Here is a 14,778-nt window from a genome sequence, read left to right as displayed (position 1 = left end):
CATGAAATATGATGTGTTTTGAAATTTTAGCTGATATACCAGATAAATCTCTGTTTTGGAGTCTGTTTTAGAGCTTGGTCCTGAATGCAGACTACTTATAGTATGTTTGTATTTGTTACAGGTGAAGGTAAGGGTTTATGTGTAGTGAGGGGTTTGCAGATGTCAGGGATATTCAAGATAATGACTAAAAAGTACTTGCAAGACATTGCTTTGTGTCAGCAGTTACTGGTGGTTGCCATATTCAGAGCGGGCAATGATTTCTGTATCATTAATTAGGGCTAAATGTCAAAACACTCAAGTTTCACAAGTCTCAAGTGTTGTGTCACCCACTTTTTCAAACAGCTCTATTTTAAATGAAGAGATTAAAAGCACTGAAAGGAGTTTGTGAATATGTAAATATGCCTGCCGCTGTGTTTCTGCACTGACAGGAGCAGGAGCAGAGGGAGAGGAATGAGGAAGATATGAGGGCTCGTCTGAGAAGGAGTGAATCCATAGAGAAAGCAGCGGTAAGTCACTCCTAGACTGCTACAGACCTCTCCAGCTAACGTGACTTAATATTGCTTTGAATTAGCACATGTGTCATTAGACTGCTGGGTTTTCCTCAAACCTGCTCCAGAACTCACCAGCTACGTTTAGTCGTTTCATTTTCTTGTGCATGCTTTCTTGACCTGTAGGAGGCAGCAGCATTAGTGTCCCAGCGCTCCATGAACCCGAGGGAGTTCTTCAGGCAGCTGTCGTCATCATCATCATTAAGTCCCACCAGCCCTGGATCCAACCGCTCTGGTGTGTACGCTGTGTGCGAGCTTAAGCAGAGTGATGCTCCCATGGATTCGCTTGAAGGTCCAGACGGGCTCACTGAAATCAGCCTCGGATTGTGGTGCGCACAGTTTGACAAACTCTTTCCTTTCTCTCCAGGCAAACCATTCAGACGATACCAGCGTAGTCTGACAGACACAGCCTTCATCTTCTCTAAATCAGAGGAGAGCACGGCATCCTCCCCTCGCAGTTCTCCTCTGGTCTCCCCCTTCTCCCGGGCACCTCCCTCCCCCATTTACCGTGCCATGTCCCCCCCCACGAGCCCTAATTTCTGCCCCGTCACCTCTCCACAAAGGCCCCCCATGTCACCGCCTGCATCACCTTTTCGGCCGACCCCTCCGGTCTCATCCCTGCCCAGCGTTCCACAAACTAACATCCAGGATCAGGCTGTTATTGAGCCCAAACCCCCTTCACCCACAGAACCTTCCGCTCCTCCGGCCTCCCCTAGTCTCCTGGCGTCCTTGTCTGCCAATTTAGTAAAAAACACCCCGTCTCAGTCATATCCTGAGGCCCTTCCCACCTCACCCCCAAATACCCCAACCCAGCCAGAACACTCAACTTTCTGCTTCGAGCCTGTTCTTCCTCCACAGGCTCCAATGGCTCCTCTTCCAGAGAGACCACAGCCAAACACAGGTAGGATGGAAGAGGACGTGACGAATTATATCAAGATCTGGTTAAACACTGTTGCTTTATGTGTCCTTTTCGAGGAGAATCTGCGGAGCAGGTCTCATAAACAACAAAATCCCTGTTCAGGGTGATGATATAATGTGAGGAAGAGCGCACTACTCTGCTTATTGCTCGTTTGTTTGCCAAAGATATTAATCATTTGACATTAAATATTGGTTGTTAAACATTTTATTACAGGCTAAAGTGACTTAGATACTTTTGCCAAAAACCACTCCACATACTCCAGACAGTGTAAAGCAGGCCAGGGACTATGAATCAGCAGCCTGTTGAAATGAAAGAGCTCAGAATATTTTTACAGTCCAGTCACAATTACATATTCCTATAGTAACCACATTTACTCTTAGTCATGCCAAGCTTAACTGTAATGTGCACTCAAAGAACCTTTCTTGTTCGTTCTGCATAGTTCAGTTTTTCTCGCACAGACAAACACAGCCTCCATCTGCACCTTTGCAAGTGTAAGCTTATCAAATACACAGTTGTGTTTTTAATTATATCTTTTTCCAATCAACAGACCTCAACACAGCCACTCATGTGCACACTGAGCTGGTCTCAGACATTGGCTACAAAGTACAGGCTGTACTGGTGGAGGAGGATGAGGAAGAGGACGTGGAGGAGCACGAGAATGAGATGGCTCAAACACAAGAACAGCCTTGTGCTGTTACCACAGAACCAGTCCAGACTGAGGCAGAGGAGCAGGAGCACGAGGAGGAGGAGAAGGTGGAGCAGGAGAGGGACAAGGATGAGGAGGAAGAGGAGGAAGAGCAGGAGGAGGGGCTGAAACAGGACGCTGTGCCTGTGTCACTGGAGGAGCCAGTGGAGGTGGTGCAGGAGGAAGAGGAGGCAAAGGAAGATGTAGAGGAGAACGACCAATCAGAAGAGGGTGAAGCCCCTGCTGAGCCTGCTGAGTCAGCAGTCACAGGTAGCCATCTTGTTTTTGTGTATTTTGACTCAACTGATACCTCATAAAGAGTATTTTTACACTTTAAGTGATGCCCTGTACCTGGGACATTTGATAATGTGTCACCGTTTCAGATGCCACACCAGTTTGTCAAGAAATCAAACACGAGACTGTCGTCCTTTCAACCAATGGGATCGCAAACGGAGAGGACACACAGGGACAGAATGGCATAGGTCTGCCACCAAATCAGTTTAAACAATACTGTACAATGTAGGATTATTTGGTGATTATACGCTAATCCATTCATTCTCTGTGCTGGTTGGACTGTGATGAATGCTTTTCACAATTCCTTCCTCAGAGCGATCGCTGAGTCCATCTGACACTGAACTCAGCTCACCGGAGCTGGCTGTGTGCTACGACCTTCATGGCCCGGCGGAGGAGGAGGAGGAGGAGGAGGAGGAGGATGTGAGTGACGACAAGGAACAGGAGATCTCAGAAAATGGACAAGAGGTATTGTATCTAAAACCACATATTGTACTGGTACAGTGTCTTGCGTGAAGCCTGCTGTTAGGCTAAAAATAGAAATCTGTTCTTAATTAAAAGATTTACGAGAACCAATAATGTGATCTTTAGGAGATCTTTAAAGGCTCAGCTCTGTAGTTTTCAGCAAATGTGACTCAAGCAGGAGCATACAGTGCATTTGTATGGGACTATTTTCAGCAGTGGATTAATACACATTCGGTTTGTTAATGAGCATTTACAGCAGGGGGGGCAGAGTTTTTGGACAATAATGCCGGTTTATGGCACAGAGGAATAAGATGCATCAGGCTGCTCTTCAGATGTTCTATCATATATTCTTCACAAGGAAAGTTTCCATGAAAGTGGTTTCTTTTTCTCTGTTATGGATTTTTTTTTTTTTTTTTTAAAGATGTGTGTTGCGTGATTGCAGCCTTGCTCTAACTCCATTTCCCTCTCCGCCTCAGGTTTTAGCCGAGCGACAAATGTGCGTCCGAGCCCTGTATGACTACCAAGCAGGTAAGCTGCTATTTAGAGGATAATCGCCACACATGTGCACATAAAGTGCCTCTACTTACAGTAATTACACCGTGATTAGTGGGTCTTCACCATGTTATCTTGCGGTTCCCACAGAGGACGAATCGGAGATCTCGTTTGAACCTGGTGACATCATCCGGGACGTGGAAACGGTGGACAAAGCCTGGTGGAGGGGGTGGAGCAAAGATGGCCGTCAAGGCTTGTTTCCTGCCAATTATGTGGAGACCATATAGGCAGACACACCAGCACACACACACACACACACACACACACACACACACACACACACACACACACACACACACACACACACACACACACACACACTCAGGGACACCATCTCCCCTCAAGTTTGTTCATGTTTTTACCTTAATCCTCCCACTGAAACTTTGTACTCTCTATTTTGTAGAAGGCATAAAGAAAAGTGTGACTCTATTTTGATGCTTTTTGAGAAAAACTAAATATTCTCACAAGTGTGCAGAAATTACCCAGCCTCATTTTCTTGGATAAAACAGCGGAGACCTTTTCCTGGACCAAAATAACTTATTTCCTTTTGAGATACAGCAGGAATGTTGGTGGGAGGGATCAGATCACTGTGACAAATGATCACAAACTTGCTTTTCTTGTGCGAAACACAAACAGGTTTTCTACAGTGTATAGTCGTCTTTTTGATCCGCACATATAACAAGCATTCCATTCTGCTCACTGTTTGCTTTGTGTGTTACAATGCTAAAAAAAATAATTTACTGCTCTTGACTGGTATATATAATCAAGATACATGTATCAGACATCATCTTATAATCACCTCCCTGTATTCCCTGACTTATTTTCTAGCACTGTATTTGTCTCACAGCACATTTTAATCACCCAAACCAGAAAAGCAGCATGACAAAAGATAAATAAACAAGCAGAGGAAAAAGGCACCTGTGTTTCTCCATCACTCTTTAAGACGGGCTGTATGTAGTTTGTTGTGAATGTATGTCCCTCCATACATTTTGTGCTTCTCATCTTTGATTTTAAAAAAATTAGAGCGTTATGTTGACACACAGATGAAATGAAAAAACAAATCTCCCAGTTTTAATCTTCTGTAATATCTTACTACTCTACAGTGTATATAAGAATGTATAAAAAAAAGGCAAAGATCTTCCTCTTTTTCGATACTGGGCTTGTATGTTTTTATGTTGTATGCTTGTTTGATGGTATGTATGTTCTTTGTATTTACTCCAAACTTACAAATATATAGCATCTACAAACTCAAAACTGCTTTAAAATGTTTGTCTCCTGTTTTATTCTTCAGTTACAAAGTTTGCAACGACCAACCAGAAGCTGTAATGGACTCTACCATTACTGCCTGCTGTTTCTTGAGTGTCCAAATATTCATTTAAAGCGTCTCTTAATATTTTTTTGTCGGGTTAATGGGTGCAATTTGGGGAAGCATCCTCTTTCTAAATAACAAAAATGTCCCTTTTTGTCCCCATTTTGCAGGAATTTGCTGATGTCATACAAAATTGATAATCATTTTCTACATTTAATAAAGCTGAAAAATAATAAACGCATTTTCCATAGCACACTTCAGGTAATATTGCTACAGACACTCAAAAGCTGACTCATAAACATAACTAACAGTGAAGCGATCATTAGAACTTGATTAATCGGGTCAAAAAAGGATAGCACACATAAAAAATGATTGATTGATGACTATAGCTTATTTATTCCTTTATGAGGGCAAAACATAATGAGTATTAACTGTTAGTGTCTTTTAATAATCAAGTTTACGTGAGTGAACTGATTTTAATACTTATTGAACCTAACTTCTGCATGGATTGTTAAAGGCATTGGGAAGAAAAAAAAAAAAAAAAAAAAGTTGTGACTTGTAGTTCTTTATTTGCACCTATAGGTGGAGACATTGCCTTTTCCAATTCCTCAGTGGCAACGGTATTAAGGGAGAGCGCACTGAAATGAACAGATTCCTCAGGACAAAAGGCAAAATATTTTGACAAGCAGAGAGGAGGCTCATTGTTGCACACGTTTTAGAAACGGGATATCCAGACATTTCCAAAGCTAAAAATTGCTAATGCTGCTACACCTCAAACAGGATTTGCCCCTAGGTAGGTAATAATGATTGATTGGGTATGACATTAATATTTCTTAACTATACACCTTTAATATTTATGTGGAGGGGGGCTAGGTTACACTCTTGTAGTGCCAGTTCAGTAACAGTATTTGGAAGATGTGCCTCTGTTCTGAAATAGAGAGGCAATGTTTGACATGGGTCTCATCCCGCCTGAACTGATGCCTGTTGACAGACTGACTAAATCTATCCAGGAGACTATTCTGTGGAGGTTATCCCACAAGGCTAATCATCAGTGATATGTGTGAAAAGGTGATGAGCTTCTTATGAAATACTAATTGGGTTGCAAGGAGGAGACCGTGACAGCTCAAATGAGCAAGATTGAAAGATAGAGGAAAAATACTCAATCTAAGTTAAAGAGGCATAAAAAAGGGGAAAGTTAGCATTAATCTTACAACACCGACGTCTATAGTTTTACGTTGGTGTGCATGAGAAGGATCAACAGCCACAGAGAGAGAGATAAATTCAGAGAGAGGACATCTGTGCTCAGAGAATGCACAGGCAAATTGGTCTCGACAGTTGTGTCCCCCCTTCTCTCGCTTCGCCATATCCCCGTTCCCATGGTCATCCCCACAACTCAAGAGATCCCTTGTCTCTCCGGATTAACCAGAGTGATAGGGAGACACCGGCTAATGTGCCAGTCAACTTTCCCTTCCCCTTCCTCTTTGTCTTTAGGCTGTTCCTTCCTTCTGTGACCCTCATCAGTAACAAAAACCCTTTGACTAGGGTGCTAAACTAACACAGAAGACCCCCCTTCCCTCCTCCTGGCTTTCCCTTTATCTCTTATTTAACTGACAGACTCTATCTGACCGGTGGAGGACTGACAAGTGTGGGACGGCCGAGGTGAAGTGACGGTAGGGAAGTGCCACTCATTGCAGCGTTATCAGCACAAAGGCCAACGACAGACACCTAATCTGACCTGGCTGCTGGTGGCTCGTGGCTTATTGGCTGGCTTTCTGCTCGGAAGAAGATTCTGCCAAACCCTGAGATACATGGATGGGAGGATAAGCACAGACACGCACATATGCATGCACATGGGCACACACACGAAACACACATATATATGCACACACAACAGCAGACTGTTCGAAGCCCTTGTTTCAGAAGCAACCTGCTTCTCCTCACCGCTCCTCCACCTCTGCCTGTCATCGACTAACTCTTAGTTTGCTGTAACTTTTTGTGATTAATTACGTGTTTGGGAAAGCTGTCAGTTTACAGGAGACTAAAATCTTACCACAGCAGTCTCATAACTCTGTGTTCAGCCTCTCTTCTTCACCCTACTGTAGCTGCAAGCACCTGTGTTCAATGTGCGCGAATGGGACTTGTTTTCTTTTTGGCTCATTGTTCTGCAGAAGGAAACATGAAGGCCAGGGTCACCCCATCTGTCCTCAAGGCTTCAGGTTACCTTACCAATACTTGTGCCTGAGGGCTGCCCGGTTGGATCTTCCCCACTCCGCGGTGCTATGAAACGTACAGTACCCACAGTGCTCTGCTTTCGAAAAGGTTTGGCAGCACTTCGGCATGCAATGTTATTCTTAAAATACTTAAGAAGCTCCTGTTTTTCTCTTCCCTAGCTGAAATAAAGATCAGTGTTTCTAAGCACCTGTCTGTAAGAGCACTCACTGAGAAAATGGGTCTCATTTTCTTTTCGGCTCTTTGTTCTGCAGGGGCAACAGCTACCAAAGGCAACATTTCATCCACTGGATCAAACGTTACCCTCCAGCACTAGAAACTCCATTGCAACCCTTGGTGGTGTATCAAAATGTGAATCCGCCATTGATGCTGTTTGCTTGCGAGACGATCTCAAGGCTACAACTGTTATCTGGAAAGAATTTCTCTCAACTATTATGCTTCCTCAACATAAATCAGCTTTAGCTTGGTGATAATTCCATCTTGGTGTAAGTCTTGATTAAACCTTTGCTTTTCGACATCTCTCTTGTTCTTGACATTGTCATTTTCTGTTTTCCCTTTAAAGATTATCTTCAAAACTGCTGAAAAAGATAACGCCTCAGAAGCTCCTGATGGCTCCAGCCAAGATTTTACTGTCAGCATAGAAACTGGCCCATTAACTTCTGAAGCCCTCTTTGGCAAAGCTCCCTTTCCCCTCCATTGCCATCAAAAAGCTATTTCCCTTGGCCAGTCCCACACAACCCTAACAATGAACAGAGGATTAGAACATCTCTCTGTCTTGAAGCAAAAAAAGTAAAAATGGATTTTAAAAAAATCTCTTTTTACCAGTCATTGGTGAAGAGTAGTTGGCAGCGTTTCCTCCCTGGGATTTTTCCTGACATGATTCCCAAGAGGCGGTTTTTGCTTTTACGATACAATTCCTGTGCTTGCAATCAGCCAACATGTGGCATTGTGATCCAATCACAGAGATTTTTTCCTCTTCAGTTCGTAAATGGTTAAGTCTCTCAGTCTATTGTGAAGGAATCTTCAAAGTGGTTGGAAACCACAGGGGAACATTGGTAGTTGTTAATTAATGCAACAAACTCTCTACAAATGCTTTATTTTCCTGATTCCTAAGATGAAAACAAAATCAAGCTTTGAATTTAGCAACAGGCGCGTCCAAAGCTGTTACCTCATCTTCAAACCGTTATCCTGGACAATGAAATGCTGTTGTTTCTCTGAAAACCATAAGTGATTTTTATTAACTCTGCTGTGGTTCCAGAAGAAATATCTCTCTCTTTGGTTTAGGTTTATTGGATTTTTCTTCATACCGATCATTTATGTTTCCATTCAGTAAATTGACGTAAAATGTGTTTTGCTAAAATGATCTTCTCTGGTCTTTATGACTATCATTGAATTTGAAAGAAATGGGGAAAGATGACAGAGGCTGTGGCAACCGCTGAAAGGCAACTAAAGCAAAATTGGCCAGGATAAATGACGGATAATAGGGTTTAATCTTAAGATTTTCTAAATTGCTTTCAATCCAGTAAATTACTTTAAATCTTTTGGATTGCTTGTGATTGTACACATCTTCATATTCCTTAATAAACAGCTGTAGTAAAAATTGTATGAAGAATAGAGAAATACTGTCAGAGTTAATCATGACCTGAAACAGAAGACTAAATTGTTTTCAGAAGCCACCAGTCACCATGTAAACACACTGTAAATGAGGTCCTAGCGGTCAATAATGGGGTTAACTGTCCCTTACACTAAAGACTAGCGGGGGTGAAAGCCCCTGTCCTCTGAGTGACTCACACACACACACACATGCACACCCGCTCTGGGTTTCACACACTCTGCCTGTGGCACCACAATCACTGCCAGATGCTGTGACTTTCTCTCAGACAATTCATTTCACAAGTACCTCTGAAGGAGCGATGCCGATGGTGGCATTTGAGGGAGACAAATGTACATAAGTGTGTGTGTGTATTAGTGAGTGATGGGGATATGCCGGTGGCACTGTGTGAAAAGGACACATATGAGATCAGATAGAGTTGAGACTAATTCACAGCCAGGCCTGGGGACATTAAGCAGGATAAAGTGAGACATCTTTTCTCACACAATTTAGGCTAAGCCTATGGGGACACATTGTTTATTTCTTGGCTGAACTACATGATTTCAGGCTATAAGTGTGGCTTTGAAGCGCAGAAAAAAAAAAAAAAAACATGGCATCATTTTATACGGATGCAAAAAACTCATCAGAGCAATAACAAAGAGGCAAAAAAAACGCTTGTTTTAGTACAAATAAAAATTGCACTGACCGTGCAATTCCATGCTGGAATAAGACATGCACAACAACTTGGTGCTTCACACTGCTGTTCCAACGATTGTGATGTTAAGTGTGCAGATTTATAGTGGATGAGACACCCAGAGCCAGCCCTTGGCAGCCCAGGCACGGTGCCCGCCCCAGGGGAGGGGGATGATGGAGAGCAAACAGCTAATAATTAATACCATGATTACACAGGCTGCAACAACACAGGGAGACAAACCTTAACACACCCAGGCGGGGACCTGACCAAGACTGATAGCAGCGGAGCACGCGAGTACACACACAGATGCACAAATATACAGACACAGGCATGCACGCACTGTACCTATCACACACACACGCACACACATACAGCAACCAGGGGCAGCACTTGGACAATTAGTACCACAGCGTCTAACATCTCTTTGTTCTCACTAAGATCAATTAGACAATGTGAAAGCCACGCTGGAGCATTAGAGGAATAAAAAACAGCAATTTTATAGCTCTGTTTAGATTTTACGAGGCCTGTGCAGCATGGAAATGAAAGCCTATCTTCTATTCTTTTCCGCTTTGCTCAGATGAACCACTGGTGTTTGCTGTTTCACCGTAAACAGAGCACCAGTCCGTCCTCTTGTGTCAGTTTGGCTGCTGCGAGACATTTAAAGTAAATAAATCCAGCATGCTATCCAACCACTAAACCCTACCTGCCATGTGTAGAGCTGATACTATAATTCAAAGGCTAAGAAGACCATAAAAATGTGTTTAGGCTGTAACAATATCGCCTGGACCCCTCTGCACGTGTGTGGATGAAACCTCCCGTCCTACACAGCCATTACCTAAGCCACACAGTAGGATAACAACATAAAAACGTCACGGTCACCCTCATTAGCAGCCGGGCTGGAGTTCCTTTGATTTGTATGTGAACGCACGAAGTCTGCGATGGCTTCCATATGGGCACCCCTTCATTTTTTAATATAACCAGCATCACGTTACTTCGAGATGAGGTGATCCCAATTTCTCCAAAACCTCAAGTATTTTTCTAAATGTGCTCGACATGTCCAGGATTTCCTACCATTTGAAGGGATGCAGGGGCGGTGTGTGTTTTCACTGCAGTGCGGCTTGCCGAGCTCCCTCGTAATGGTGTATACGTGTGTGTGTGTCAAATCCAGAGGGGGAGAGAGACACAGGTTGTGTGCAGTTATGTGTGAATGTGTATGTGTGAGTAAGGAGATGCCAACCATGGCGGGGCCACGCAGGGCCCAGGGCCCACAGCCCTTGGCCACCACTTCCTCCCCATCCGTGCCACATTGACTCTGTTTCCATTACCGCAGTGGAAGGAACAATAAAGGGCTGATGTGTGGATGTGTGGTCTACTAACACAGCAGAGGCCTGGACAGACCAAGACAGACTAAGTGAGACCTGGACAGCTTTGTGTGTGTGTATGTGTGTGTTCATACTGTACGTGCTGTACCTGACGACAGCTTGTCAGACACAGGAGCATAGAGTGGAGGATTACTGCAGTAATCTTGTGAGGTTTTGCCCCAGTCTTATTTTAACACCTCAGCCTACTCAGATCAGATAATAACTAAGCTTTCCTTCTCAGTATTGACCCACCTATTATGTAGTTTTTCTTTGATTACACTGAGATTGTGGCCCCAAACCATTTGCTCATATTAATCAGCTCTTTTTAAAACTAGAGCTTGAGATAGTGCCACATACCTATGACATAAGAGTGCCTCAGCTCCGTTGTATTTATTGTATTACACTCTGCTCATTTCTTTGGCAAAACCCGGTATTTGGAATCCAAACAGGAAAAAACAAGCGACAAAAAATAAGCCCAACATAGCTTCCCCTGCACGCGCCTAAAGATTAAAAAAGTGAAATCATAGCTGAAACTGATGAAATTAAATTAGATACAAGACTAAAACCTAGCTGTGGTATTACTGACAAAAATTAGCTGATGGTAGAGAAAAGAGTTTCTCATCTCTTTGTTTCTTTGTTTGAGGAGATGATGACACATTTGATCCTGTCTCGCAGTGTCACATGTCAACCTCTCCATGCCCTGTCACTCTGACAGCTCACAGCCCGCGAGGCAAAGGATCATGGGTGCTGTGTCAGACACAGCGGGGAGGTCGGAGGAAGGCAAGCTAAATGCACAATGTGTGTTTCCGTGTGTGAGCGTGTGCGTATGTGACTGTGTGTGACTGTACGTGTGTGTGTGTGTGTGTGTGTCAGTCTGAAGGGATGGATGCATGCCAAAGGCGAGAGCAACACCATGTCAGAGTGCTAGCAGACGATGCCCATTTCAGATACACTAATTCAAACAGTCAGCTCAGCCATGAAACCATTTCCTCCCATGATTCCTCCACTCCCTTCCTCTCTGCTTCATGTGCGTCGGCAGGGTATTGCAAGGTGTAGCAACAGTCGTACCTCTGTCTAAGCGAGTGCAAATTTGATTATTTTTTACGATTATCAGGTACATTTGCAGCATCAGAGTTTTTGGCATACTTGTAATTTTAATCAGAATGTGACTGACAGTAAAAGTCATGCAATAGTCGCTAAAGAATGTATCACAATAGGGGAGAATACAGGCTTCTTCTAAACTGTGTGCATCTGTGCACAAAAGTTCAAATAACTTGTCGACAGTGATTGAAGCCAACACCAGTGACTTCTGAAGTTTTGATGCCAATTAAATTTACTAGCATAGAGTTTTGGGGCCTGCTATATCTCTGTCTCTGCAGCTCCCCAGGCTTATCAGTGATGTGGGAGGCCCTTCAGTGGATAACCTATCAAAGCTACTGGTCATGACACTCTGGAGTTGATAGGGTGAGTGTGGGGGCATTGAATTTCTTGGCTGTGTTTGTATATGTACCCTGCAGAAGGCTTCTCCCTTACAGTACATCAAAGAGAGCTCTCTGTAGATAATATTTTTTTAACATAAGAACTGGTGGATGGATTCATCAAATAACTGCCTGCAATGCAAAGAGATTCTTCCAGCAGATGTCATGTATACATAGAAAGTGTGAAAATGTAGGTATTTCCATATTTTTCTTCCAGGTGTGTTTCACTTTCTACGTGAGGGACCATAACCTGAAAATACACCGAACACAGACTCCCATTGTAATTAACAGTTCTAAAAGTTTCTCATTGTGTCAGTCAGTCCTGAGATGTCTGCTGTAGGTCCAGATCCGCATTTTTGCAGATCTGTCATTGAATGAGACGCTGCGTTGCTCGTAGTGTTTGCGTGCGCTTGTTTTGCTGCTGTTGCTCAACCTCAGGTCCAGCTCCCAACCCAGAAGACCATAACTATCACTTAGACTGACCAGCTCCTTACATGGCACACAGTGGTTATTTTACCATGACCATCTATCAAAACATATTTCTGTTGGCTTAACATTATCTCTCCTCCTCCACACGCACACACACACATGTGCGCAAAGATCTATACAAATAAAGAAGAAACTAAGCTCATATGTGGAAACGTGTCGCTCTTTGTTGATGTGATGATGTCTTACCCGCTGCATCAGTGTCAAAAGTCTGTCTGCAAATGTGGAAATAAAGTGAAATGCGAAATGACAGCATGTTAGCATGAATGAGACAACCGTCATTGCCATGGTAGTGACGGTATTGAATAAATAAATGACCGGGTCTACAGTGTAATTGCCCATCAGAGTCTGGAACACTGCGCGATTATGAGATTTATCCAACAAAGACCATTCTGTAGTTTAAACCAGAGAGCAATCATATTACATACAGAGCTTGCATGGAAATTGTGATGGCCTCGTGCAAAGATATGAATAGTAGGCCCATAATAGTTGTGGCTTTGCCTGAACGATCCCTTTTGAACCAACAGTTGGTTATAGCATTGCCTTCAAATCGCTTTAGCTGTCCGCCGCTGTCAGACAAAACGAGAACCACCTACTTTCAGTGTTTTGGTCAAGATATGATGTGTTTCACAGGTGTAGGAGTCTTGGGGTAATTGGTAACGGGCAGCGGCAACTGGGGCCCCTATGTGCCACCTGGAGAATCACACTTCTCTCGCCAACCACCTCCCATTTACTCCCCCAGCACCCACACACATGCACACACAGTAGTCACAGAAGGATGTTCCTTGAAAGCAGAAAGAGAGAAAACTGGCTCTCAATATGGATGTATAAATAGTCCTCACACTGCACAACATGTTCTGTTTGGATGTAATTACGGTGCAGGAAGAGCCTGGTTTAGCGCTTTTGGGCAACTGTTGTGGGGTCTTTAACAAGGGATTTGGTAAGGAAAACGGTTGCACCTGGCTGTGCTTGGTATGTTTTGGAATAGGAAGCAAGAGGAAAGAAAAGACAGACACGTAAAGAGCTAAAGAGATTGAGACAGACGTAGAGCGAGAGAGGGTGAGAGACTGAGACGCTCTCCAACACACACAGCTACTCACACTGGCACACACACACACTCTCACTGTTGCAGGAACACCTGGACTTGATGAGTTGAATCTGGTGTAAAGTGGAAAACAAAGAGGACTGAGGGCTAACGCGTGCTGGGGCATGAAGCAGACACTTTTTAATCTCATTCAAATGGATCATTTAGGCCCCCCATGCCAGTCGGTGTCACTTGCCAACATGTTGGATTGATTCATTTTATACAAATCCCCTGAGAACGATCGGCTTGTTAGCGAAAGTTGACATTTCATTGGCAGACTTTGCCTGTTTTTAAGACAGAATGAGGTAATGCTCGCTGTGCTAAGAAGAAAGGAAGCGGCTGAAATGATGTGCAAAACTTTCAGGTATCCATAGTGACGGCACAAAATCATTTTAATGTGACCTGGAGTTACACTGTCCTACAGTGTGATCATAGTTTATGACACCAGCTTGAGACAGTATTAGAAGCAGAAGTATGTGTGCTGAACACAAGGGGGAGCACTTATCCTTTCCCTGTGTCTTCCAGGCCTCGCCGTCACTTCAGAGTGAAGCAATCTTTTCCAGTCCATTGTTCCCTCTTATAAATCATGAAGTCCTGAATGTGTGTGCCTGAGTGTGTGTGAAAATACACTGAACACAACCTATCATTCCTAATCAACCCACCCACCCACACACACCGTGGAAATGTGGAATATTTAAAACAAAAAGCAAGATTATACCTATAGGGAGTGAAACTTCTCCAAAAATCGAGTGCTGAAGCTGAAAAAAAACGTATGGACGAAAAGCAAACAGTGAAGTGAAAGCTGTAACCTTTTCAGGACATGTAAGGCAACTGTCGTAATTCCAAAACACAATGGAGCTCAACACGCTCCCTCTTAACACTTGTTCAGGCCTGTGGCATTGAATGATTTGAATTCTTACTCTGGTGAGTTTCCCCCCTCCGTGAATTAATTAGTCTTTGCCAAAGCGGGCCACATTTGTCATTCGAATTTATGCTAATGAGTGCCGAGGTCTCGTGGAAGAGCTGATAGGCCGGAGCAGCTGCTCTGTCCTTGCGGGGCCTAACTGTCTCCCCCTTTTTAACTGC

The 14,778-nt window shown here is 43.6% G+C and overlaps 1 protein-coding gene across 1 annotated transcript in view; it reads left to right on the top strand.

Annotated features, from left to right (window-relative positions):
• The window catches only part of LOC139333079 (drebrin), a 30,638-nt gene extending 25,917 nt beyond the window's left edge, over nucleotides 1-4,721 (top strand). Inside the window, exons 9-16 of the mRNA XM_070965340.1 lie at nucleotides 429-506; nucleotides 675-783; nucleotides 916-1,449; nucleotides 2,015-2,422; nucleotides 2,536-2,634; nucleotides 2,760-2,911; nucleotides 3,385-3,436; nucleotides 3,551-4,721. Of these exons, the coding sequence (XP_070821441.1) occupies nucleotides 429-506; nucleotides 675-783; nucleotides 916-1,449; nucleotides 2,015-2,422; nucleotides 2,536-2,634; nucleotides 2,760-2,911; nucleotides 3,385-3,436; nucleotides 3,551-3,687 (1,569 nt within the window). The 3' untranslated portion in view covers nucleotides 3,688-4,721. The remainder of the gene's footprint in view (nucleotides 1-428; nucleotides 507-674; nucleotides 784-915; nucleotides 1,450-2,014; nucleotides 2,423-2,535; nucleotides 2,635-2,759; nucleotides 2,912-3,384; nucleotides 3,437-3,550) is intronic.
• Nucleotides 4,722-14,778: the final 10,057 nt, after the last annotated feature.

Source organism: Chaetodon trifascialis, chromosome 6, assembly GCF_039877785.1.
Source record: "Chaetodon trifascialis isolate fChaTrf1 chromosome 6, fChaTrf1.hap1, whole genome shotgun sequence".
Lineage (NCBI taxonomy): Eukaryota > Metazoa > Chordata > Actinopteri > Chaetodontiformes > Chaetodontidae > Chaetodon > Chaetodon trifascialis.
Note: the sequence above shows the minus strand (reverse complement) of the source record. Positions and strands in the feature narration are given on the sequence as shown.